Source organism: Physeter macrocephalus, chromosome 21, assembly GCF_002837175.3.
Source record: "Physeter macrocephalus isolate SW-GA chromosome 21, ASM283717v5, whole genome shotgun sequence".
NCBI classification, from domain to species: domain Eukaryota; kingdom Metazoa; phylum Chordata; class Mammalia; order Artiodactyla; family Physeteridae; genus Physeter; species Physeter macrocephalus.
Genome location: NC_041234.1, coordinates 79,796,904 through 79,820,687, shown reverse-complemented (window position 1 = coordinate 79,820,687; position 23,784 = coordinate 79,796,904). Strand labels below are relative to the sequence as shown.

At 37.1% G+C, this 23,784-nt stretch overlaps 1 protein-coding gene across 2 annotated transcripts; it reads right to left on the bottom strand.

Annotated features, from left to right (window-relative positions):
- Window positions 1-921: 921 nt before the first annotated feature.
- FAM199X (family with sequence similarity 199, X-linked) lies at window positions 922-22,581 on the bottom strand. Of its 2 annotated transcripts, none has more exons than XM_007118879.2 (6): window positions 22,099-22,581; window positions 14,095-14,314; window positions 4,893-5,042; window positions 4,353-4,514; window positions 3,126-3,263; window positions 922-1,716 (listed from the first exon to the last, which is right to left on the bottom strand). In XM_007118879.2, the coding sequence occupies exons 1-6, from the start codon at window positions 22,293-22,295 to the stop codon at window positions 1,546-1,548; spliced, it is 1,038 nt and encodes a 345-aa protein (XP_007118941.1). In that variant the 5' UTR covers window positions 22,296-22,581; the 3' UTR covers window positions 922-1,545. The 2 variants fall into 2 exon arrangements, with proteins under 2 accessions (XP_007118941.1, XP_007118940.1); XM_007118878.4 differs by having other exon boundaries at window positions 2,997-3,263; window positions 22,099-22,553.
- Between the last annotated feature and the right edge of the window lie 1,203 nt (window positions 22,582-23,784).

The window sequence follows — 23,784 nt, the reverse complement described above, 5'->3', positions numbered from 1 at the left end:
GCAATATATCAATTTTGTCCTCAGTTTCAATTCTTTAACCTTCGAGGAACCAAAATAAAATCAAAAATTCAAAACAGATGACTGTAAGAAAAGGTTAAGCCTTTCTATCAACTGAGAATTAATAATCTAAGTTGTTAATCTTTTTAACAGGTTACTTGATATGATACAATGTAAAAAAAAAAGTAGGAATCTATCAACCGCTGACTCTAGAGTTTAAAAAAATATTGATTACAACTCCTCCTACAAAATTATGATTACCTCCTAAGTTTCCACAACAAAAAGAAAATTATGAAAGTCAGAAAGCAGCTTGATTGTCAGTAGTATCAGTTTCTTTTTTTTTAACCCATGTGAATGTTTAAAGATGTGTGGAAAAATAAAAGGAATCACACTACTTCTAATGTTCATAACAAACGCTCCATGAAAACATTTAAAGAGACTCCATTATTTCACATTTAAAATTAGAGTTCTATTAGTAGCCAAGAAGCTAAGTTTTTTCTTTATATCTCACTGCTCAGTGTATTTCTAGCAATTTATAGAGTTTAGCAGAACTGTAAGGGTTTTCTTTAATTAATTTTGAACATTAACCTGTTCACATGCCAGAAGCTGTTACACCAAATATTTAAAAATTAGAGCTGTGCTGAAAATAAAAAGACCTACAAAAGAACTTGATAGAGATATTTTCTGCCTTTAAGACAGTTTCACAGCCTAAAATTTCAAAAAGCAGTGGAAAAGTAGAATTGGTTGTTTTGCTTAATTGATTTCTCCATTTGAATATTAATCAACATAGCATCAAGTCTAAAATTCAGTCACTAGTAACATTATTTTCTCAGTAGTCATCACTTGCAGAAAGGATTCTGAATTTACATAAAGTGAAAAACAAAAACAAACCTAACGAAAGATATCAGGGCCTGTTTTTACACCTTTGAGTTAATAATGAATGAAAACAGATAGAACTAAACCTAATGAAGGCACTATTGTAAACAGCAATCCATACCCTACCCCAACCTGGAAAACAGATGTCCACTAGGAATTGAGAATTATGCTATGGCCCTTTAGAAAAACTAAACTAAGAAATCATAACATTAAGAAGGAAACTGAATTATGATCTCTACATATGTATACTGATATAATAAACTATTTGTCAGCAGTACCTTAAAGTCTTCTAAACTATAAAAGTACTAGTCTTTGAAAAAGCCCACTTAACCACCCTGAAGTTTAAATAGTCAAAACATTTACTAAATCAGTGGTTCTTAAAACTAGAGTGTGTGGCAGAATAACCTGGTGCCTGTTAAAACACAATGCTAGGCCCCTCCCACAGCATTTCTGATTCACTAGGTCTGGGGTGGGGCCCAAGAGTATGCATTTCTAATAACTTCTCAGCTGATGCTGAAGCTGCTGGTCTGAGGACCACCTGCTGAGAACCACAGACCTAAATTATGAATAGTACATCAGCACAGCCCTAACCAACAAAAGTTTGGTCAAGATGCATGTAAACAAATAAAGATAGAATAATGCTTAGAAAGAATGCTGATAAATTCACCCTTATTACATCAAAACATCTACATCTGCTTCGTGGTCTTCCTCAGTCACTTTCAAGGACAGCACTTCTTCATTAAGGAATAGCCCACTGAGCCTCTCCTTCCGAGCCTGCCTCTGCTCTTTCAGCTGCCTCTTGCGTAAGGCCTTCTGCTGTAACTTCCGCTGCTTGGATCGCTTCTGTCAAAATAAAAATTTCTAAATCAGTGAGGTCCAATTCTGGCCTATCTACCCCAAAGTATTTTATGGATCAAATTCTATATTTTTCTGATTAGAGATGTTAAAATTCCTCTGCAGTACAATCCTGGTTCCAGTAAGTGAGCCATTAGCTTAGACATGAAAACGATTCTTCAAGATTCTATTTCAATGGTATTTGACCAGTGCATCTTCTTATAAAGAAGGGTTGAAACTTGATCATTTGACTAGTTATGGATAACCAATCATTTCTAAGACGTTTTTAATATCAAATTAAGGCACACTTGTGTCAGTGCAGAGGAAACATGTAGTGAACAATACTGAATACAAATATAGAGAACACTGTTAAAATCTCTAATGCTTATGCTTTTAAGGTGCCTTTCATCCAAAAGCACTACAATGGCTGGGAAAGAACCATGTCTTTTTCATATTAAGCAAATACCATCTTAAAAGTCCATTAGAAACCCAGTGGGTACTCTATTCCTTGTCACTGGTGAACTGATGCCAAAAAAGAATGACCACATATCCAAAGGAAACCCATGGCAACCAACAAAGCTGGCTATGTTTCTGCTACTTTGGTAAAAACCAGGGAAGGAATCACTGTGTACCCTTGTCATCAGTGGGTTCCCAAAGAGTTATAGAGAAATCCTTATCATCCACAGGTTGGCTCCAGACTGTCGCCACTGCAAGGAACCGAACTCCCCTGCTAAGCGTCACAGAACCATTCTATATACATTTAAACTTCTTATTTATGTGCCCAATAATATTATACAGAGTTTTTTCAACTGTCAGAAGAGTAGACAGAAATTAGAGAAAGCATTATTATACTTTAAAAAGAGCTAAGAAGAAACATTCAAGATTAAAACATTAAGAAAACATTTAACACACACAAAAAAACATACAGAACATTTTTAGGAGCTAATAGACAGCAACATCAGCAACATAGTAAGATCCGCTTAGTAGTCAGCTGCAGTCAGTATTGCAATCTTGAGACTCACTCATTATTTCCATCAATTTATCTTACTTAAAACAGACATGAAAATCAGATAAAATTGAAGGTAATATGGCTGTGGGTCAAAACAGCATTTCAAAGCACTCAGCCCAGAGGGCTTTGATCAATAGGAGAGAATCCTGCTTGTTCAATTAAAACCAAAACCCACAGGCATCTATGGAGCAGGATAATTATAACTCTTCAAGAAATTTATATGAAGGAATACTAATGTTAATATTGAAAGGTAAAGTTTTGTATTGATTAGACGTTTTACTTTTGAATCCCGAATCCGCTCTGCTGCACTTGCAGACAAGTTGCTGTCACTGTGTGCTCGACTCATGTTGGCACTGGAGTTTGAAGCAGAGTTTCCAACACTGGACCCACTGCTGCTTGCAGAACTGACCATGCTGGCACTGCTGCTGCTGGCACTGGCACTGGCACCGCTCACTCCACTGGTGCTTGCGCAACTAAAGTTGCTTCTCTTCCAGGCCTCTCTTGCAGCCCGTAGGCGAGGGCTATGCTCCTTGATATAGTTTCTGACCTTGGAACAGACAGACAAAAACTGGTTACTGCTGTTCCTCGACATTCTGCCTTCAAAATAATGGAGAAGAGAAGAATATTGTACTTAAAATTGTCAAAAGTGCTACAGATGCACATAGGTAGAATATAAAGACAAAAGAAATCTCTAACTGTAGAAACAAGTACCAGAAAAATTGACAATGTTCAAAATTCTAGAATACATATTATGAAGTTAGATTTTTAAAAGCATATAAAATATAATTAGTAAATGGAAGGCTACTAGCCTCTAGAATTTGGGATTATAAGAAAATAACACTCAGAAACAGAAACTAACAATAAAATAAAACGCGTAAGAGTAGGCATTTTTTAAAGGTTGCACCTTAAGATGATTTAAGTAAGCTGCTGATTATATCTAAGATTAGAGTGTTTCCTAGATCTTAGCTAGGGGCCCACAGTACCCGTCTTCAAATGCAAGGCATCAATTTACCATACTAATGAAAAATGGGCTGGAATGTAGAATATTATAGTATGTCTGTTGAGAGAAATACTGAGAGAAATTTTTCATAAATGATGATAAATGCAAAAAAATAAAAAGTAGAACATAAGTACTCATTCAGCTATGCATCAGGGAAAGAGAAGTAAAGCCTATATTTAGAAGATACCAGAAATGTGTACCTCAGAATAGCAGAAGGAAAATTCATTGTTTTACCCTAGCCAGGCTCAATTACTGCATAAGACTATTCAAATCCCCCAGCTCAGATGTTCACTCAAGTACAGCTCTCAATAATCAATATTTTGATTCTGTCAATTGGTCTTCTGTAAACTGAGTTAGAATAACTCTATACTTTAGCATAACCACCCCTTAAATTGTGAAATTAGGTTTCAAAACCTGCATAACTAAAAAGCAGGTTCTAGACCCACATGGTCCCAGAAAGGTACAGCCAGGTGAGATGTACATGAAACCTCTTAAAACCACGTGTTCTAATATTACATTTCACAGCAGTGATTTTGACCTTAATTATTTATGTATTTACATATGACTAATCAAGTATACACGTTATAAAACAATGGTATTTTCAATAGCTGTACAATCTGTACTTTCTTTACATACCTGCTTCAGTTTTTCATCTGTGAGACAGTTAAGTTCAATAATAAACTCACTGTCTGTAGGGGAGATTTGAGCAGAAGGATCAATTATTTTAATAATATCAAGTTGCTCCCGAAGACCCATCTCAGTACTGACTTTACGACTCAGATACTCGATATATTCCACCTATATGATGAAAAATTACAATAAACAAGATCAGTGCCAAAACCTCTGATCTTTTAGTGTGTAATGTTTAATGTTTTAAATATCAGAAGCACTTAATATTATATTTGTTCCCTGCAAAACAATTAGTTAGAGCTCAAATTCATATCTACTAAGCAATCCACATTTATCCAGTAGCTTTAAATAGGCAATAAATCAAGCTTCACATATGTGTGTGTGTGTTTTTTTTGGGGGGCACACCAGGTGGCATGTGGGATCTTAGTTCCCCGACCAGGGATCTAACCCGCATCCCCTGCATTGGAAGCACGGAGTCTTAACCACCGGACCACCAGGGAAGTCCCCCACATATATGCTTTTAATTAAGAATGTTGAGATCACTACCTGTTCATCATTTGTCATTGCACTCCAAGGAAGTTCATCTAAATTCCGGTGCTTGTTTTTCTTTTTAGGAAGCAGGCAAGGTGAACTTGGAATACTGGGTATGACATCAGAAAGTACATCACTTCCACTGGCAATGTCACTGCCTGGTAACTTTATAAAAATAAGGAGAAGGGGGCAGGGAAAGAAAAATTAAAAAAAAAAATTAAATGCCACATGTTTTGTATTGATTAAAAATGACTTTAATAAAAGACTAATGACAAATAAAGAATCAGAAGACATTAACTCTGATCCACTCCTATTTTAGACAAAGCAGCAACATCAACATACTCTTTGTATATACAGTCACTTATTCAATGAGAGATATTTTCCAAAAGCTTAAAATCACAATCAAGGCTTGTTAAAATGCTAACTTAAGAGTCAATCATCATTAAGGTTTTAAATTCATAATGTGAATGCAGGCTAGGACCCACAGAGCATAATGAATAAGGAGCACTAGTCTCCATCTCAAGAGACCTGAGTGATCTGCCACCACCTGGCTCTTTGCCAGACACTGTGCTAGACATACTGCCAATATAAAGACAAATCATGGCCCTTGTCCTCATGTCTGTATTCATAACCTCGAGACAATTAAACTAATTTAAAATATGTTGTTAATATAAAGAAAAATACTTTAAAGACCAGAAGTATTATAAAAGAAAAATTAGAAAAAAATGGCGAGACAACGTGTAGACAAAGGAGAAAGCAAGCAAGCCTAACACACAGAAAATCAAACCAGCAAAAATATGTGCTATAATTTTATACTGCCTACTAAAAATCAGTTAGAATGGATTTAATTTTTTAACAGCTTTGTTGAGCTATAACTGATATACAAAGAACTGTACATATTTCATATATACAATTTGATGACTTTGGACATATGCATACACCCATGAAAGCATCATCACAATCAAGGTAATAAACATATCCATCACCTCCAAAAGTCGGAATGGATTTAATTTTAAATAAATGTGTTTAAGTCATTTTTCAGAAAGATAAAATCTTTTCTTCTACAATGAGTACGTAACAATCTTCAAAAATAATGTTTCCATTTTTACAATATACAAAACAGCACCTTTTTGTTGTTTTGGTTCTATAGACTTCGCAATTATATCTGAACTCTAGGTGATTACTAGGTTTTTGAAGTTACCAAAAAGAAAAGCCATTTTATCCATGCAGATTACTGCAATCACATGTGTTTGGCCTCATATTGTACCCAAAGCACTGTAATAGGTACAGGGAATCCAAAGGAGTGTTAAGTCATGGTCCTTACACAAGAACTTTATATTCTACTTGGAAAGATAATAGCACAAACATGTAATTTTTGTGCTATAATATAAACATAGCAAATAGCAAACGCATGTCTGAGATGACAGGTCATCAATGGAAATGCCTAGCGTGAGTTGAAGCTACAAGATTAAAGCTTAGAGAACTACAAGGGGGCAGGCACTGGGGAGTCAATTGCATAGAAGAGATGAGTGAAGCCACAAAAAGGGGGTTGATCACTACGCAAGGTGACCATGATGTTTAGAATGAAGTTATCCAAGTTAGCTATTACTCTTAAAAACCACATTTTCACTTTGACTGTCATTGATGAATCTAAGCATATAAGTGACATCCAACAATCTGTATGACTTCCTTTAAAATCTCATTAACTAACACTGCTTGTTCACCCTTAGCCCAAATGTTATCTAGTCAGTGTAATGAAAGAATGATTGCTGAATGCACACATGAAGGCCATCTCTTTTTCAGCCTTTAACGTCAGTAAAACATTTTGCTATTTTCCCTTTGAAAAACTTCAAATCACAACATTACTATGTTAAAGATCTCCATGGGGTTCCTAAAACAAAATGAGATGCTCCTTATCAGATGAAAGGTCTCCCCTACTTCAAGCTCCTTTGATAAATTAGGTAGAGAAAGGAACTCTCAAAGTATCTATACTCTCAAAACTTAAGAAAATAATTCATCTTTAGCCTATATCTGCTAAGTGCCAGACTGTATGTTAAGCATTTTAACTTGTGCCTTTAATTCTGTTTACATGTTTGTTGCGGGGGGTGGGTGGTAAAAGACAGGCAATTAATGGTTCTTTGGTCATTTTTTTCTGGGGAGAGGTTAAAAGATCCCAAACAGAGTTCAAATCAAATCCCAGCCCCACTGCTCACTAGTCATGTGATCTTGTGTAGGTTAGTTCCCTTCTTTGAGCTTCAGAGTCTTCAGTAAGTTATGGTTACTGTCATCCATCTCAAAGGACTGTTGAGAGATTCACAAAAGGTAACATGTCTGGCACATGGGTGATACTCAATAAATCGCAGTATGTCCCTTTCTTCCATACCTTGCCATGGTTTTAAACCCTTTTAAAAAAGGAGCATAAACCCTCAGAGAATACCTCATGTTGCTAAAGTGGCTGGGTTAAATTTCACAAGGTGGTCTCTTGGAATGACAGCATGGGGAAAAGGAAAAGGTATTCAGGTAAGGAGAATAAGTTAATAAAACCATAGGTGGAAGAAAAAACATAGGATGAGGTTAAGGAGACCAATTAATTAAAACAGAAAATCAGTGCTAGGGATTTGAAAGTTTAACAAACGAACTAGAGCTGTTATATAATATGAAGAAGTAGACCAATAACATTTCTAAGTAGAAGTAGTAATGATGAAATTGGTCTTGAAGGAAGATGAGTTAAAAAGCAGTATGGGGACAAAATAGAGGAAAGACTGGAATTAGGAAGCTCTTTTCTTGTGATCTGGGCCTGGACTAAGATAAGCAAAAATGGAAAGAAAAAAATGGGAGCAGATAGGGAAATTTTCAAATGAAATACAATTTATAAGACTATTTGATAACTGAATGGATAAGGATAATAGTCAAATGGCCATATGTGAGACCAGAAGAAAACTGGCAACATTTCACGGTCATACAACCCACCCTGGTTAACATACAGCCCTTAAAGACCTCATTTTTTATGGCAAGAGACCTGAAGTAATGTTATATAGATCTTCTAGTCCTACACCTCATTTTAAAAATAAGGGAAAAATGATATCCAGGGAGGGTCATACGGTTAGTGGCAGCATCCAAAGAAGGACACAAGTCCAGTGCTTTCGACTATGTCAGGTTGTCCTGCTCTGCAGGTAGTTTGGAATGAGAGAAGAATGCAATTTGGGATATGGAGAGTTTGCAGTGACAATGAGAAAAGCAAGTACAAGTGTCCTTTGAAATGACAATAATCATTTTACAATACACTGTAAGACATGTCACAAAGCAGAGTCTTTTTCCCCCCATGGAAACACTGTAATCGGAAGTTGCATTACTCATCAAGGACTCAGCATCAGATAATGGGCTAGCATTAAATAATAAGGTCATGCAACTGGAAATGTCAAGTAGTCAATTGGAGATAGGGGATTAGAGCTGTAGATATACAGGAGAATTAATTGTATGTGCTCCTGTGTATTTATTAGACCAGCAATTTTCCATTTTATAACTGATAATATATTTCAGGATAAAAATGCTTAATAATTCTCATCTTGTATTTTTCACGGACAACAATATTTGGTATATCTATATTAGAATCAGTAATTGTGACAAGTAAGGAGAATTAAATCAAACCTCTGCCATATTTTCTGCAGTATGCAGCAAAATTTTATGAGTAAGCTCATTTCTTTAACAGCTGATGTGCAATTTCAAATTGTACCTCTAGGTTTCAAGCATGACAGCTGAATTACTCACTCTTTAAATTTTCTATGCTTTCCTGCTCAACAATAAAATAATTTCTCAAGTTCTAAGACTAGTCAAATATATCTTTAATAGTAAAAGGACTGCAAGCAAAGAAAACCATCAGCAAGGCAAGATGTTTTCATGCTACTTCAAATGCTAAAATGCTACTTCATTCTAAGGTTAAAATCCTGCCTTACCAAGCAGTTAGCATTTCTCTTCCCAGAGAATCTATGAATCATTTATATTTACTTTAGTAGTAACCGAAACATCTGTTTAAAAGAAAGATTTAAACAGATGCAGATTTTAATCACAACAGAGGTAATACAAATTTTTAAACTACAGTCAACGATTTTTAGCCTACAATGATCCTAACACATAATTTGTAATTATCTTCTGGGGTAATTTACTGTTCATGATTATGAGATCCCACAAAGACAAGAGAGCATTTTAAACCTTTTAGCATATTTAAACGGCAAATATCCATGGTAACAGAGTACCTACACTCCAATTTCAGAAGTGGAAGACACATTACTAAGGCAGGCCTTATTTCTGTTTCAGTGTTGTCAGTCATGTGCATTAACAGTGAGTGGTCCGGTATAGTTTTCCACTCTACTCATAAAATGAGTGAAGAAGTCAGCAATTAAAATTAAAAAGCGCCTGCCATTTTGCAACATTATGGATGATAACTCTAAATTAAGTCACATGAAATAAGCAGAAAAAATATTTATCAGAATTATCAGAACTCCATTTGCTTATACTGTGTTAAGAATCCTAGTGGTCTTATTTTCAATACAAAGTGTGCACTTTAAAAAAATGAGGCACTGGGAAGTAGGGAAGGGAAGGAACGGGAGCTTGGGATTAGCAGCGGCAAACTATTATATATAGGATGGATAAACAACAAGGTCCTACTGTATAGCACAGGGAACTATATTCAATATGCTGTGACAAACCATAATGGAAAAGAATATGAAAAAGAATATATATATATATATATACATATGTATGTATAACCAAGTCACTTTGCTGTACATAAGAAATTAATACAACACTGTAAATCAACTATACTTCAATAAAATTTTTTTAAAATGAGGCACTGAAAAATAAAAAAGTACCCACACAAAGATGCTCACTGCTCTGTTATCTATAATAGAAAAAAACCTGAAACAGATGTAAATAGTGGAATGGTTTCATAAGTTCTGGCATACTAGAGTACCAGGACTATTATGTAGTCATTAAGTGAATAATTTGCAGATCATGAAAAAGTTTATATGTTAAATGAGAATTTTATTATAGTATCTTATCCAGAAGAAAAGGGAACACTGCCCAACTCATTCTATGAGGCCAAAGTGATACAAAGACATCACAAGAAAGGAAAACTACAGACCAATATCCCATAGGAAAACCGATGCAAAAGTCCTCAACAAAATACTAGCAAACCAAATCCAGCAGCAAATTAAAAGGATTATATACCATGACCAATTAGGATTAATCCTAGGAATGCAAGGGTGAGTCATCATACAAAAATCAATGTAGTACATCAAACTAAGAGAATGAAGAAACTGCATGATCATCTCAACAGATACAGAAAAAGTGTTTGACAAAATCTAACACCCTTTCAGATAAAAACACTGAACAAACTAGGAATAAAAGGGAAATACTTCAATATGATAATAAAGGACATTTGTGAAAAGCCTACAGCTAACATACTCAAAGGTGAAAGACTGAAAGCTTCTCCCCTAAGATCAGGAAAAAACCAAGGATGTCTGCTTTTGCCACTACTACTCAACACTGTACTGGAGATCTAGCCAGGGCAATTAAGCAAGAAAAAAAAAAAACTATCCAGATTGGAAAGGAAGAAGGAAAACCATCTCTATTCACAGATGACATGATCTTAAATGTAGAAAACCCTAGAGAATCCACACAGAAAAAGAGAACTATTAAAGCTAATACATAAGTTCAGCAAAGTTGCAGGATACAAAATCAATATACAAAACTCAACTGTATTTCTATACACTAGCAATGAATAATCCAAAAAATGAAATTCAGAAAACAATTTCATTTACAACTGTATCAAAAGAATAAAATGTTTAGGAATAAACTGAACCAAGGAACTATAAGACTTAAACAGAAAACTATAAAACATCATTGAAAGAAATTAAAGAAGGCTTAAATAAAGACATTCCAGCCCATGTTCATGGGTTGAAATATTTAATAATACTGTTAAGAAAGTAGCATTCCCCAAATTGATCTACAGATTCAATGAAATCCCTATCAAAATTCCAACTTCCCTTTTTGCAGAAATGGACAACCTGATCCTAAACTTTGATAAAGAAGAACAAAGTGGGAGAACTCACACTTCTTGATTTCAAACCTTATTACAAAGCTAGAGTAATCAAAACATAAGGATAAGGATATCCTGGCATAAGGATAGATATATGTATCAATGGAATAGAATCGAGAGTCCAGAACTAAACCTATAAACATCTATGACCAATTCATTTCCACAAGGGTACCAAGACCATTAGATAAGGAAAAAATTAGTCTTTTCAACAAGTGGTGGTGGGACAACTGGATATCTACATGCAAAATAATGAATTTGGGAGTCCTACCTTATGCCATATACAAAAAGTAACTCAAAAGGATCAAAGATCTAAATGTAGGAACTAAAGCTCTAAAATTCTAAGAAGGAAACAGATGAAAAATCTGCATGACCTTGGATTAAGCAATGTTTTTTAAAATACGACATCAGAAGCACAGAACTCTAAGAAAAAATAACTTGGACTTCTATAAAATTTAAACTTTTGTGTATTAAAGGACACTATATCAAATGAAAAGACAACCTACAGAATGGGAAATATTTTTGCAAATCATGTATATGATAAGCGCCTAGTAGCCATCACACATAAAGTACTCTTACAATTCAACAATAAAAGACAATGCAATTTAAAAATGGGCAAAGTATCTGAATAGACATTTTCCCCAAAGAAGATATACAAATGGCCAATAAGACATGAAAAGATGCTCATCATCATTAGCCATTAGGGCAATGCAAATCAAAACCACAATGAGATACCACTTTACACACAGTAGGATGGCTATAATAAAAAAGACAGATGATACCAAGTGTTAGAAAGGATGTGGAGAAACTGGAACTTTCATGTATTGCTAGTGGAAATGTAAAATGGTACAGCCACTTTGGAAAACATTTTGGCAGTTCCCCAAAAAGTTAAACATAAAGTTATCACATGACCCAGCAACTTCCAGTGTATATCCAAGAGAACTAAAAATATACATCCATATAAAAACTTGTACCTGAATGATCATAGCAGTATTATTTATAATAGCCCCAAAGTGGAAACAATTCATCAGTTGATGAATGAACAAAATTTTATGTATCCATAAAATGGAATATTCAGCCATAAAAAGGAATTGTTATGGACTAAATGTTTGTCACCCCCCATATCCATATCTTGAAGTCCTAATCCCCAACACGATGATATTTGGAGGTGGGGCTTTGGGAGGTAATTAGGTTTATACGAGGTCATGAGGGTGGAGCCTGTGTGATGGGATTGGTGACCTTATAAGAGGACCAAGAGACCAGAGCTATCTCTCTCTCCCACCTCTATGTGAGGATACAGCAAAAGGCAATCATCTGCAAACCAGGAAGAGAGTGCTCACCAGAACCTGTCCATGATGGCATTCTGATCTTGGACTTTCAGGCTCCAGAACTGTGAGAAATAAGTGTTTGTTGTTTAAGCCACCCAGTCTATGGTATTTGTTATAGCAGCTCGAGCTGACTTAAGACAGGAATGAAATACTATATGCTATAACATGGATGAACCTTGAAAACATTATGCTAAGTGAAAGACCCCAGACACAAAAGGCCACATATTATATGAGTACATTTATATTAAATATCCAGATAGGTAAATCCATAGAGAAAGTAGATTAGTGGTTGCCAGGTGATGGGGGCAGGGGGAAATTGGGACTACCTACTAACAGGCATTGGTTTCTTTTGGAGTGACAGAAATGTCCTGGAATTAGATAGTGGTGATGGCTGCACAACACTGTGAATATATTAAAAATCTCTGAATTATACATGTTAGAATTATTAAAATGGTATATTTTATCTCAATTTTTTTTAAAAAAATAATAATTTTTATCCATATCATATTTACAACTGTATATGAAATAAGCATTTGAAATAAAATAAAATTTAAAAATAGAGGGGCTGTGGATTATATTTTCCTCTTTAAAAACCCCTTAATTTTCAGTATAGTATTGTTTATAACAAGAAAAAACTGAAACCAACCTAAATATTCATTATTAGGGAACTGATTAAATTATGATGCAGTTATCAAAAAGAATGAGATATAGTACAGGTAGTTGAAAAAAGCAGAGGGCCAAACAGTGGCTGAAGTATGATCCCATTTTTGTGTGTCTTTTTTTTTTTGGTGTGGGGTGGCCTCACCGAGCAGTATGCGGGATCTTAGTTCCCCGAACATGGATCGAGCCTGTGCCCCCTGCAGTGGAAGCGCAGAGTCTTAACCTCTGGACCGCCAGGGAAGTCCCTTTGTGTGTTTTTAATGCTGTGCAAGCATACTTGTATCTTCACAAGCTCTTAACCTTGGTCTCCACAGAAGAGTGGGACTTGGAAACTTATTTTTAATTTTATGCTATTCGGTATTATTTGATATTTTAATAAAAATTGTTTGAAATAAAATGTTTGATTTATCTTTTGGAAAACAACTTCAAGTATTTAGATGGCTTTCAAACATAGCAGATATTCAAGTATTTGTTGAATATAACAGTTGCTGTATGCAAGGAAAGCTTCTTCAAACGTTATTGTGTTTTACAATCAGAAAACGGATGTTGCCATAGCATGATCTATATTTTCTGAAAGCCTGTTTGGAAATGCTGCCTTATGATGAGTGCAATTTGCCACAAAGCCATTTTATGTGGTGTATGTGCCACAGAAGAAAAAACATTGTTAGGTGAAAAACATCTCTACATATGAAGAGAATACAAAATGAGAAATTATATTCCTAATAACAATGAAAAATTATGTATTATGTAGTGGTTTGTGATCTTAGATATATAACATGACCTTGATGTAAAGGTATTGTGCCTATAAGGACATGAAGGCCATTTATCAGTAAATAGAAAATTTGCTTGGATTAATGCACAGAAGGTACTAATGATATATAATAATAGGAACATTATACAAGTATTAAATTACATGAAAATGTACAAAAGGTATCTGTAGCGTGAGAAGCCTAAAAGGTACGTTAGCAAAAATAAAGGATACATATTTCTTCTAATTCTTAATGCTGTCAGAGAATCTCCAGGACTGAATAAACATTGGAGAAATTTACTTCGAGGTAGAGATGAAAATACCGAAACAGAAATTCATACTTCTACTTATGGAGTAATGATGGCAATATAAGAAAAAATATCCTACCTGCCATTCAAATTCGCTATCTGACCAATCCCAGTATGTGCTAATAGAAGAAGAGACATCACTGCAGACACTCCCCTCAGGGAATAAATCAAAAGACGTGAAGTCCTGATCATCTAATAGGGAATAGCAATCATCTTGATCTCCAACAGAAACTGATGAAAACAGCTCCTCACTGCATTCTGAGCTGGCCACACTTGTTCCACAGGAAGTTAAGTTCCACCTTAAAAACAACACAAAAGAAATCACAACAGAAACCACAGAATCCACACAATTTTAAGATACAAATAAGATACGATTATTACATTTATGAGGAATATGAGCATATTTTTAGATACGATAATGATACTGTGATTATTTTCAAAAGAGCTCTTATCTTTTAAAGATACATACTAAAATATTTATGAATGAATATGTCTGGGATTTGTCTCAAAATTATAAGGAAGGGGCTGAGGAATGAGTAGGGGTATAGATAAAGCACACTGCCATATGCAATTGTTGAAGCTGCACGATGGGTATATGGGGTTCATTACACTATTCTCTACTTTCCTATCTGTCTGACTGGAGCCGGACTGAGTTCAAATTCTTGCTCTGTCACCTGCCTGCTGTTTGATCTGAAGCGAAACAAATTCTCCCCAAGCCTGGATCATAATCTTTAAAATGCGGTTACTATTTACATTATATGAGAATGCATACAGAGCACTCAGCAGACATAAACTGTGCTCAATACATGGCAGCTATTATTATTAAAGGAAGAGAGTAGCCAGTGCAGGGCAGAGAAAAGCACAAAGTACACAGGTATAAGCTCAAAGTGTTTCTTATATTTAAATAACTTTTACATATCAGTGATATACAGGATCATTGCAAAGATGTTGGAACAAGAAAGGAGTGACGAATAAGATTAAAATGACCAATAATTCCACTAACTAACAATAACTGATCCATAATGTTTTGGCACTTTTTTCTACAAGCATATGTATATTTTTACAGAATCAGCATTGTGTGTGTGTGTGTGGGTGTGTGTAGATAGATATTAGGATCCTACTTTTATTCACTTAACATTATATACTAAAAAAAAAATTATATACTGAACATTTACCCAACTATATTACTTGAAAACATTTTAATGCCTATATAATATTCCACTGATTAAATGTATCATAATTTATTTAACATTACTCCTTCAATAATAGGTACTTCGGCTGTTTCCAATTCTTTTTTTGGTATTACAAATAATACCGAGATGAAACCATTTTGTTTATAATTATTTATCTAAATATATAATCTCTCAACATAGATTATTTGAAAGGAAATTACTGAGTCAAATAATATGAACACTTCTAAGGGTGACAGTATACTTAGCCAAGTGCCTTTTCCAAAAAGGCTGCACTAATTTGCCCTCCCCAAAGCAGTCCATAAACGTGCTCATTTCACCACAACCTTAACAGCACCGAAATTTTCATTTTTAAAAATTTTACCTAGCTGATAGGAGAAAAACATTTTTCTATCAATTTTTATTTCTTTGATTACTGGCAAGAGCAAAATTAAAAATAATTATTAGCTATTTTGCTACAGCATTTTACTAGGTATTAATATTTTCCTTGTTGATTTTGTTAGAGTTCTTTATATGTTAAGGATATTAACATTTTGTCTGTATTATTTGTTGCAAGGTTATATATTTTTTTAATTTTTTTATCTTGAAATCTACAAATCTGTTTTCTTTTATAAATTTCCACTCGTTTTATATTATTAATGAGATAATCTTCATTGCTTTGGCAGTAGCCTAGGAAAATTAACCCTTAAGACATGATTTAGTATATCTGATACTAATAAGGTACTAAAATAATGACTTCCTGAAGAAAAGCTTGTTATTACCTATTATTAGGTTGTTTCTCACCTTTCATTAAATCCAGTTTTTTCCTGAATTGTGTATTCATTTTTTAAACTTCCCCTCTTATTTTATATAGCTAATCTTAATTCTAAAGTTCTTGATTTACAAAATTTGGGCATCCTGACAATTTAGTGGCACCTTTTCCTTTGTACTAAAGGTAGAGTATTTTAAAGCACTGAAACACGCACACACTCTTATAAACTAATAGTTCAGTAACACAAAATCAGAAGTCAACAAACTTTTATAAATAGGAAAAAACCTAAAATTCACCTAAGAATCCTAGAATACCTTGTAACATTACCTAGTTTCATCACGTGCTTGCTAGGTAAGCAGTATCCTCATTTTTTAAAAATCAACAAACCTGGCAGAATTAACCAAATTGCCTCAGTCATGCAATAAGGCAACAGAAAGCTGTGAATAACAATTACAGTGAAAGTTCTGTCCTTTCACACACTCAACAAACATTTAGTCAGCATCTTCAATGTGCCAAAGCACTGTGTCATGTACTAGGAAAAGATGTTAGATAATTGTTTTAATGAGAATTTCTTTTTAGCTTTGAAAACTTAGTAGAAATGTGTTTCCCTTCATGAGTAATAATGACTCTTTTTTAAAAACTAAGCCATATTTAACAACCTAATCATTAGATCACTGACAAGGGAGTCAGGAATTTGCTTGGTTTTGTGCTCTTACCTTAGGGCAAAATCAGGATGTTCCTCAGTTTTCCAGATCTATAACTTTATAACAGATATTACAAGGTTCTGGGTATTCTTAGAAGCCTTAGCTCCTTGTTCTTTTCTTTTTTTTTAATTAACAGCGGCAAGGAAATTGGTCTCATACTTGAAACAATCATTTACAAAATAGAAAAATAGTACTTTGAGTTTTAAAAAAAATTCTATTATCTTCTAATATGCAAATATTCTTATTCTTATTATTTTAAGACAAGGTAGATAAAAACCAAGTAGGAAGTACTTTCATCCACTGCTGGTGGGAATGTTAAATTGGCACTGGCATAATCTTTCTGAAAAGCAATTTGGTAGTGTATATATAAAGAGCTTTAAAAGGTTCATTCCTTTGGACTCAGTAATTGCCTTGCTAAGAATCTATCCCTTTCCCCAAACAGAATTTTGGAAAAAAGATGTATATACAAACATGTCCAAACCATATTATAATAGCAAAAAAGGAAAAACAAATGCCCCCAAAACATTGGGAATAATTAAATGATATATCTATATCTGAATAATGGTGTTTTAAAAATCATTAAAAATCATATTTTCAGGCTATTTATTGAAAAAGAAAATAAAATGTAACTGCAAATAACCTAGTCACAAATTATATATATAGCCGGATCCTGATTTTTAAAATCATGTATGTAGAAAGAAATAACATTAAAAGTAACAACAGGGAATTCCCTGGCGGTCCAGTGGTTAGGACTCGGCGCTTCCACTCCGGGGGTGGGGGTTTAATCCCTGGTCAGGGAACTAAGATCCTGCTAGCGATGTGGCCAAAAAAAAAAAAAAGTAACAACATCAAAATGTTGACAGCTGTTATCTTTAGTGAAAAGGATCATAAGTGGTCTTTATAGTTTCGTATATGCCCACAATTTTCTATAATGAACTTTTATAACAGAAATTTAAGAGATGCTTTTAGACTGTTCTGTTGGTTTCAAATATGTAATAGAAGAGCACTGTGTACGTGTACTCAGCACTGAACTCTTCAAATTTACAAAGCCCTTACATCTTATTCCACTAAGAGAAAACTACCTAACACTAAGATCCTAGCTATAACCATGCAATTATTCACAAAGGAGACTTTCTCCATATTTTAAAAGAAATGTTGAAAAGAATCCATGAAATGGGGTTTAACTCAATAACTAGGCTTGCTGCCCAAATTTTAATTAAAAATAAATAGCCAAGAACATTTATCTGCAAGGCTTTTCAGCAAGAATACACAGATGAAGGGCTTTCAGTGGTATTTTTCTAAAATTAAGAAAAGCATGTGCACCACATACATTCTTCTGCAGCCCTTTCTCTCTCAGGTAGACCTATTACCTCTCAGGATAAGAATCCAGCCAATGAGCACTGTTGAACAGTCCTACTGTCAAGTTGATGAAAGTCATTCCAAATCCATGCCATTTTATTCTCAGTTAACAGTCCTCTTTGTATTCATCACTGACTCCCTGCCAGAATCCCCATACAGCCACCCTGACTTCTGCTACTGCTCTGGAGCCCAACAGGCCATCAAGGTCCCAAGTTAGAGCAGATGACACAACCCCCCTACTTTACTCATTCAAATTTCCAACTCTCCTCCCAGCGACCTCCATTGTCTTGGGATCCTTACCCATCCCTCCTACCCCCTCTACAGTCTGGGAAGTAAACAACATTCCATGTCATTTCTAAGGCTAATTCTTCCATTTGGCCTTCTGAGTTAATCCCATCCATCTCCTGTCATCCCACCTGCTCTTGTATTTTCAATTTCTCTCTTTCCTGTGGTTCTAAGGAGCTAAAATATCTGTTCTTGGAAAATAAATAAATAAACAAGGCAAAAAACAAATGAAGAAACCTTCACTTTTTTTTTTTCAAATTACCACATCTCTCCTTCCTTTCCCTGCTAAATTTACTGAAAAGTGTCTTCTATTCTCTCAGCCTCTGTAATCCCACAGTTCCACTCCTATCACACTACTGGAATCTCTGTTCTAGAAATCTACATTCCAAGCCTAAATAGTTCTCCAAAGCCTGATCCCCATTCTCAATTTGTCACAACAAGCCCCCAAACCAAATTCCTCCTGCCTCTGTAATATATCTCACTTCATGAAACGTGGTTCTCCCACCTGTAACTCACAACTCTTTTGCACCTCTAATTCTCTAACAAGACAGGAAAACTGTGGGTAGAACAAAAGGCACACGATAGTCTTGGGCTTTTTCTAGTTAATGGTGATTGAAAATGGGGCTCTGAAATCACAGAACTGAGTAACTGCTTTATACAATACGTAGTTCATTTTGTATCCTGCCAATAGGGTATACAAAAGTGAGGCACTGTCCTCCCACATGCTTTTCACAATTGTTCAATGTCAAAGTATTGATGTACTCCTGAAAGAGGAAGAGAATAACACACTGAGTAGTTCATATTAACCTCCTTCATCCTGCAACTTAATTATAGGACCTACCAATATCATTATATTTTTTTCAATTTGCTAAATGGTATCCTTTTTTGATGAAAGTGGAAGTTACCGTGGACAAATGCTGAGAAAACCCACAATTACACCAGAAAAATCCTGTCCCCAAAACTAAAAAAAAAAAGCCTTAAAAACTATATATATATATTCCATATTGATATTTCAATTAAAAATGAAATAAGTTTTAAGTTTTTTTGGCTTACTGAAGTTTATTTTATTCCCCCCAAATTCTAGACAAACCCAACTTGGTCATAAAATCCTAAAAGATACTCCTAGAAAAGTGAATTCTCAGGAAGCTGGCTATGTTTGTGTAATTTATTTTCCACTGAACCTAGAACAGTGACACACCAATCTAAGTCACAGGTGACTCTAAACGTAAGAAACATTCAAACTTAGGAATCATAAGTAATAGTGCCTTGACTCTCTTGATTAATGAAGACTGCATAGATACCCCAGAGTCCAGTAAACGAGCAGACACAAAATCACCATCATCATAAGGCCCTTATCAACAGCATTATTTAAACAATCTCCATAGTTTTGTTATCAGGTAACGAGGAAGAAGCAAAATAAAGGTAAATCAAGTACCTGCCCACTGACAAGCTTTCTATTTTCAATGAAACTTGTTTTATAATGATTAAACCCAAGGCACGATATCAGAACTCAACTATTCAGATCAGATTTGTTTTGGATTGTTGCTTGAACTGGTGAATGTGCTGTGACCCATACAACTCCAAAATAAAAGAACTCCCTAAACTAAACTTTGCCCACATACATGATTTAGCTGTTTTCTTCTCCCTGAAAAGAAATGACTGGAAGCATATGGTCCTCTCAAACGCCATCCTAAGGAGCGGGTAAGAACGCAGAACGTTCCAGAAGGAGAAAAGATTTAAAAAGCAAGGTAGCCTATGGCAGAAACATCACCTGCTGTAAGAATTGCTAATGCTGCTTCCCCTTATCTCCGCGGAGGAGGGTACAGAGCAAGATACACTAGACCTCCTGCTACCATTCCAAGCCTTGTGAAAAGTAGGGTAGGAGAGGGGGGGTTTAAAAAAGCAGGCAGTAACTAGAAAAAATGCTTGATTTGGGAAAACTGGGGCTGAACAAGAACCTCCCCCTCTATCTTCACCACCTCATGCTGGAAAACAACCTTGACCCTACCAAGGTCTGTAAGACAAGGGGTAGAAAAACACAAGGAAAAAATGGGGAGGAGGAGAAAGAACAGAACAAGCTGTAAGAAATGTATTATTCGCCATGCTTCACTCCCCATCACCCCCACACATTTTGGCAGCACTTACCCTCAGCCTCTGTCCCCACTCCCTTGCCCTCATCATCAGAGCAGGCTAATTCTGAGATCACTTAACTTTCCTGTGTATATGATTTATTCCAGTGCTGCAGAACTTAAAATATCAAATATGTGCACAAGTATTCTTTTACCTTATTTTCCAATGCAAACAATTCTAAGCACACTTGATTTCATAAATGTTACATTCATGCTATAGTCACATCATGGGTTTCTGTGAGTTAGTCTAAGAAACCATAACAACCATTTATAACACTGGAGCCATTAGTTCTGTTCCAAGTTTCATCACTGGCTCTGAAGGAGTAATCCTGGCTTTGCCTGACTCGGTTTCATTAACTTGAACACAGTCTTTTCTCTCTGGGCCTCAGTTTCCTCATTTTTGCAATGAGGATTTGGAACAGTTGTAACAAGTTTACTACCGTTTTCTTTTCAAATGTGTTATAGCGATGTTCTGTATGATTATTTAATTGTAACACCTTGTTTCCAGACTATAACTTTCTTTTAGGTAAGAATCATATTTTATATATTCCTTGTACTTGGCAGGTTAGTAACTCTGTAGATTGATTTAAGGGGTTGGGGGGGAAGCATGCAAAGGCATTAGAATGTGGAAGGATTTGTTCGTGTTCATATTGTAAAGTGGACCAGAAATCAGAACTAGACTCCTTAATTCAACTCCAGTATTTTCCATAGCTGAATCCTTCTCTCTCTCTCCCTCCTCCCTTGTTCTCCACCGCCCCCAGGCCTCTGTGTGTGTGTGTGTATACACACATATACATATAATATGCACCTATGTTATAGGTTAGGGTATGTGTAAAACATCTTCAAATCCCCCACATTTGATATAACACAAATGCTTGCATGAGAGAATTCTCCAGAACACTCTACCTTCCAATAAAACCAGTTAGGGGATGCACCCTCTGAATAAATTTGTATAAGCAAGCCCATCCTAAGCTTCGCTGCATCCTTCCACTGGGGGAGCAAACCAAAGGATGTGCTTCAGGAAGGAATCTTCCAGATTTAAGCTTATACATTTTGGCAGGGCCTAAAGCGCTAGGGCAAAGAGTTCATAGAGCAAAGAAAAAAAAAAGAATCGCCTGGTTTCCTAGAGCTTCACGAAAAAAATGGGGGGTTGGGGGGTGGAAATAGGGCTATGAGACAGGTTAAAATTGGGAAAAGGAAGATTCTAGCTTTTAAAGTGCCACCTTTCAAAAAGATCGACTTTTGATTTTGAGCCATCCGAAATCCTCTCTACGGAGGATTGGATTGTACCGGAAATGGAAGGGGTTAAACTTTTGAGGGTGGATGAAAACAGGGAAGCATCTAAGAATCAAGGGTTGGGGTTTGGGATTCGCGGGGTACAGATGGGGCAGGAGGGGGAAGGGAGGAGTCGCTGGGTCAGAAGATGAATGCGGGAAAAGAGAGAGAGTAAAATGCCGGCCAAAAGGAAAATCGGAGGACAGGGGTGAAATAGGGAGGGGAAGAGTGAAGGAGCCCGGGAATGAGCGCTGGGCGGAGGAAGGTGGGGGAGGGGGCGACTGGAAACGCAGACCCGAGGCGGAGGGCCAGAATGGGGGGAACCCGGCGTTCTCCGGCTGGAAGCAGGGGTGTGGGCAGTCTGCCCCTGCCCTCAGCCGAGGTTTGTACCTGTTGGTGTGGAAGCGGTGGAGCGGATCCGTGCGATGGCAAGACGAGAGCTGGCAGCCGAAGTCGCTGATGTCCAGGCAGCCCGGCTCCTCGCTCGGGCAGGTGCCCACCCCACGAGGGGGTCCCAAAAGCGGGAAGGGCTCCTCGGGGGTTAGAAACTTCTCGTACGAAGTGGTGGCTGACGCTTCGTCGGACATGGTTGGAGATGGCCTGGCTCTGGCTCCCTCTCCGGCCCCCTGCTGCTCCCGCGACCGTCCCTGCCCCCACTCTAACCTGTCCGCTGTCGCCGCCGCCGGGGCGTGCCCGCCGCAGCTCCCTGGCAGGCTGCGCACCGCGGCCCACCGCTGCCCGGGGAGTGTCGGGCGGCACGAAGGGGCTGCTCGAGGCTACAGGCGCCTGCCGGCCACTCAGTCAGCGCCTCAGTGGCCTCTGCAACCACCTCAGCCGTCGCTGCCGCTGCCCGGCCCAGCCCAGTCAGCGCAGCGCCGCCGCCGCCACCCGGCCCGCCCACTGCGCTCGCCGCTCGCAACTGCAGCAGTCTGCCTGACACCCGCAGTGAGGGGAAAGGCGGCGGGAAGCCGCTCCCTTTGCCCCCTGCTGGCGCGGAGGAGGAACTGAATCTCCGCACGCCGCAGCCCGCGCCTCCGGCTCCGCCCCGCCCCGCCCTGCCCTCCACGCGTTGAATCAGGGATTCCAGAAGCTGGAAAGGCCCGGAGCTTCAGGCCAACCTCCTCCTCCGCTTTCTCACCCTCGGCTGATTACTAAGCAGCAAGACGCAGTCCTGAGAAAAGGGACTTGGCCAAGGTCACACTGCGGTGCGTGAGAAAGAATCCAGAGGCTCTGGTTCCCAGCACACTCGATCACCCTGTCCCAATTCAACAAGTAATTATTGAGCTCCTGAAGTGTGTGTGCCCAGCACTGTGCAATGACCTGCAGGGGAAGTGGGCCAAGTAGGAAGAAATAGTCCCTGCTTCACCCTTGATCACCTAACCCCAGAACTGTGCAACAGCCACCAGGCTACTTAGAGTTGCTGGACACGTAGTGTTCTTTTGTGCTCTGTGCTCTTGCACGCATTATGCATTCTGCTTGGAATGCCCTGCCTTTTCTCCACTGCTAATCCTTAAAGCCCAGCTCAAACGTTACCTCCTCTGTGAAGCCTTCCCTGACTCCCAAATGAGACTTAAGTATTCCTGCCAATGCTCCCATAGAAGATATATTATGGCGCTAAACTTGTTCAACTTAAATCAACTTACATCCTTTTCTTTCTTCCTACCTGTTTCTCTTTTCTCTGTTTTCTAGACAGTGGTTCCAGATCTTGGACACGTAAAATTTTAAAAAATAGTCGGAGGAAAACACAACATTGCCAATTACTTATTTTGCCAAACAAAGACAATTTTTAAAACTACCTACTACTATTTTATAAAAGGAAGCACATTTTAATATAAAATGATAAGGGCATAATCTCTCAATAAAAAATATACTTAGCTTCACGGGAAAACATCACAATGAACTTTGAGGGAAGCATAGAACTAAAGTAGGTGGAAAGGAGAGGAACAGTGAAAGAACTCAGGAGGAAGGGAAGGAGAAAGGGGGTTGGAGAAGTGAGGAGTTTTCACCCGAGCCCCAAACAGTCTTAAACTCGGTGCCTTGTCCTACCAATGCAACTTATAATGAAAACAACTCCTC

Bases quoted from the DNA above. Each gene is read 5' to 3' on its own strand.
- FAM199X (XM_007118878.4), bottom strand. From the start codon at position 22,295: ATGTCCGACGAAGCGTCAGCCACCACTTCGTACGAGAAGTTTCTAACC. The intron at 5,043-14,094 runs GTAGGATATTTT...ATTTTTATAAAG, and splicing joins ATAGCGAATTTGAATGGCAG to TTACCAGGCAGTGACATTGC. The intron at 3,264-4,352 runs GTATGTAAAGAA...GTCTGTTCCAAG, and splicing joins CAGATGAAAAACTGAAGCAG to GTCAGAAACTATATCAAGGA.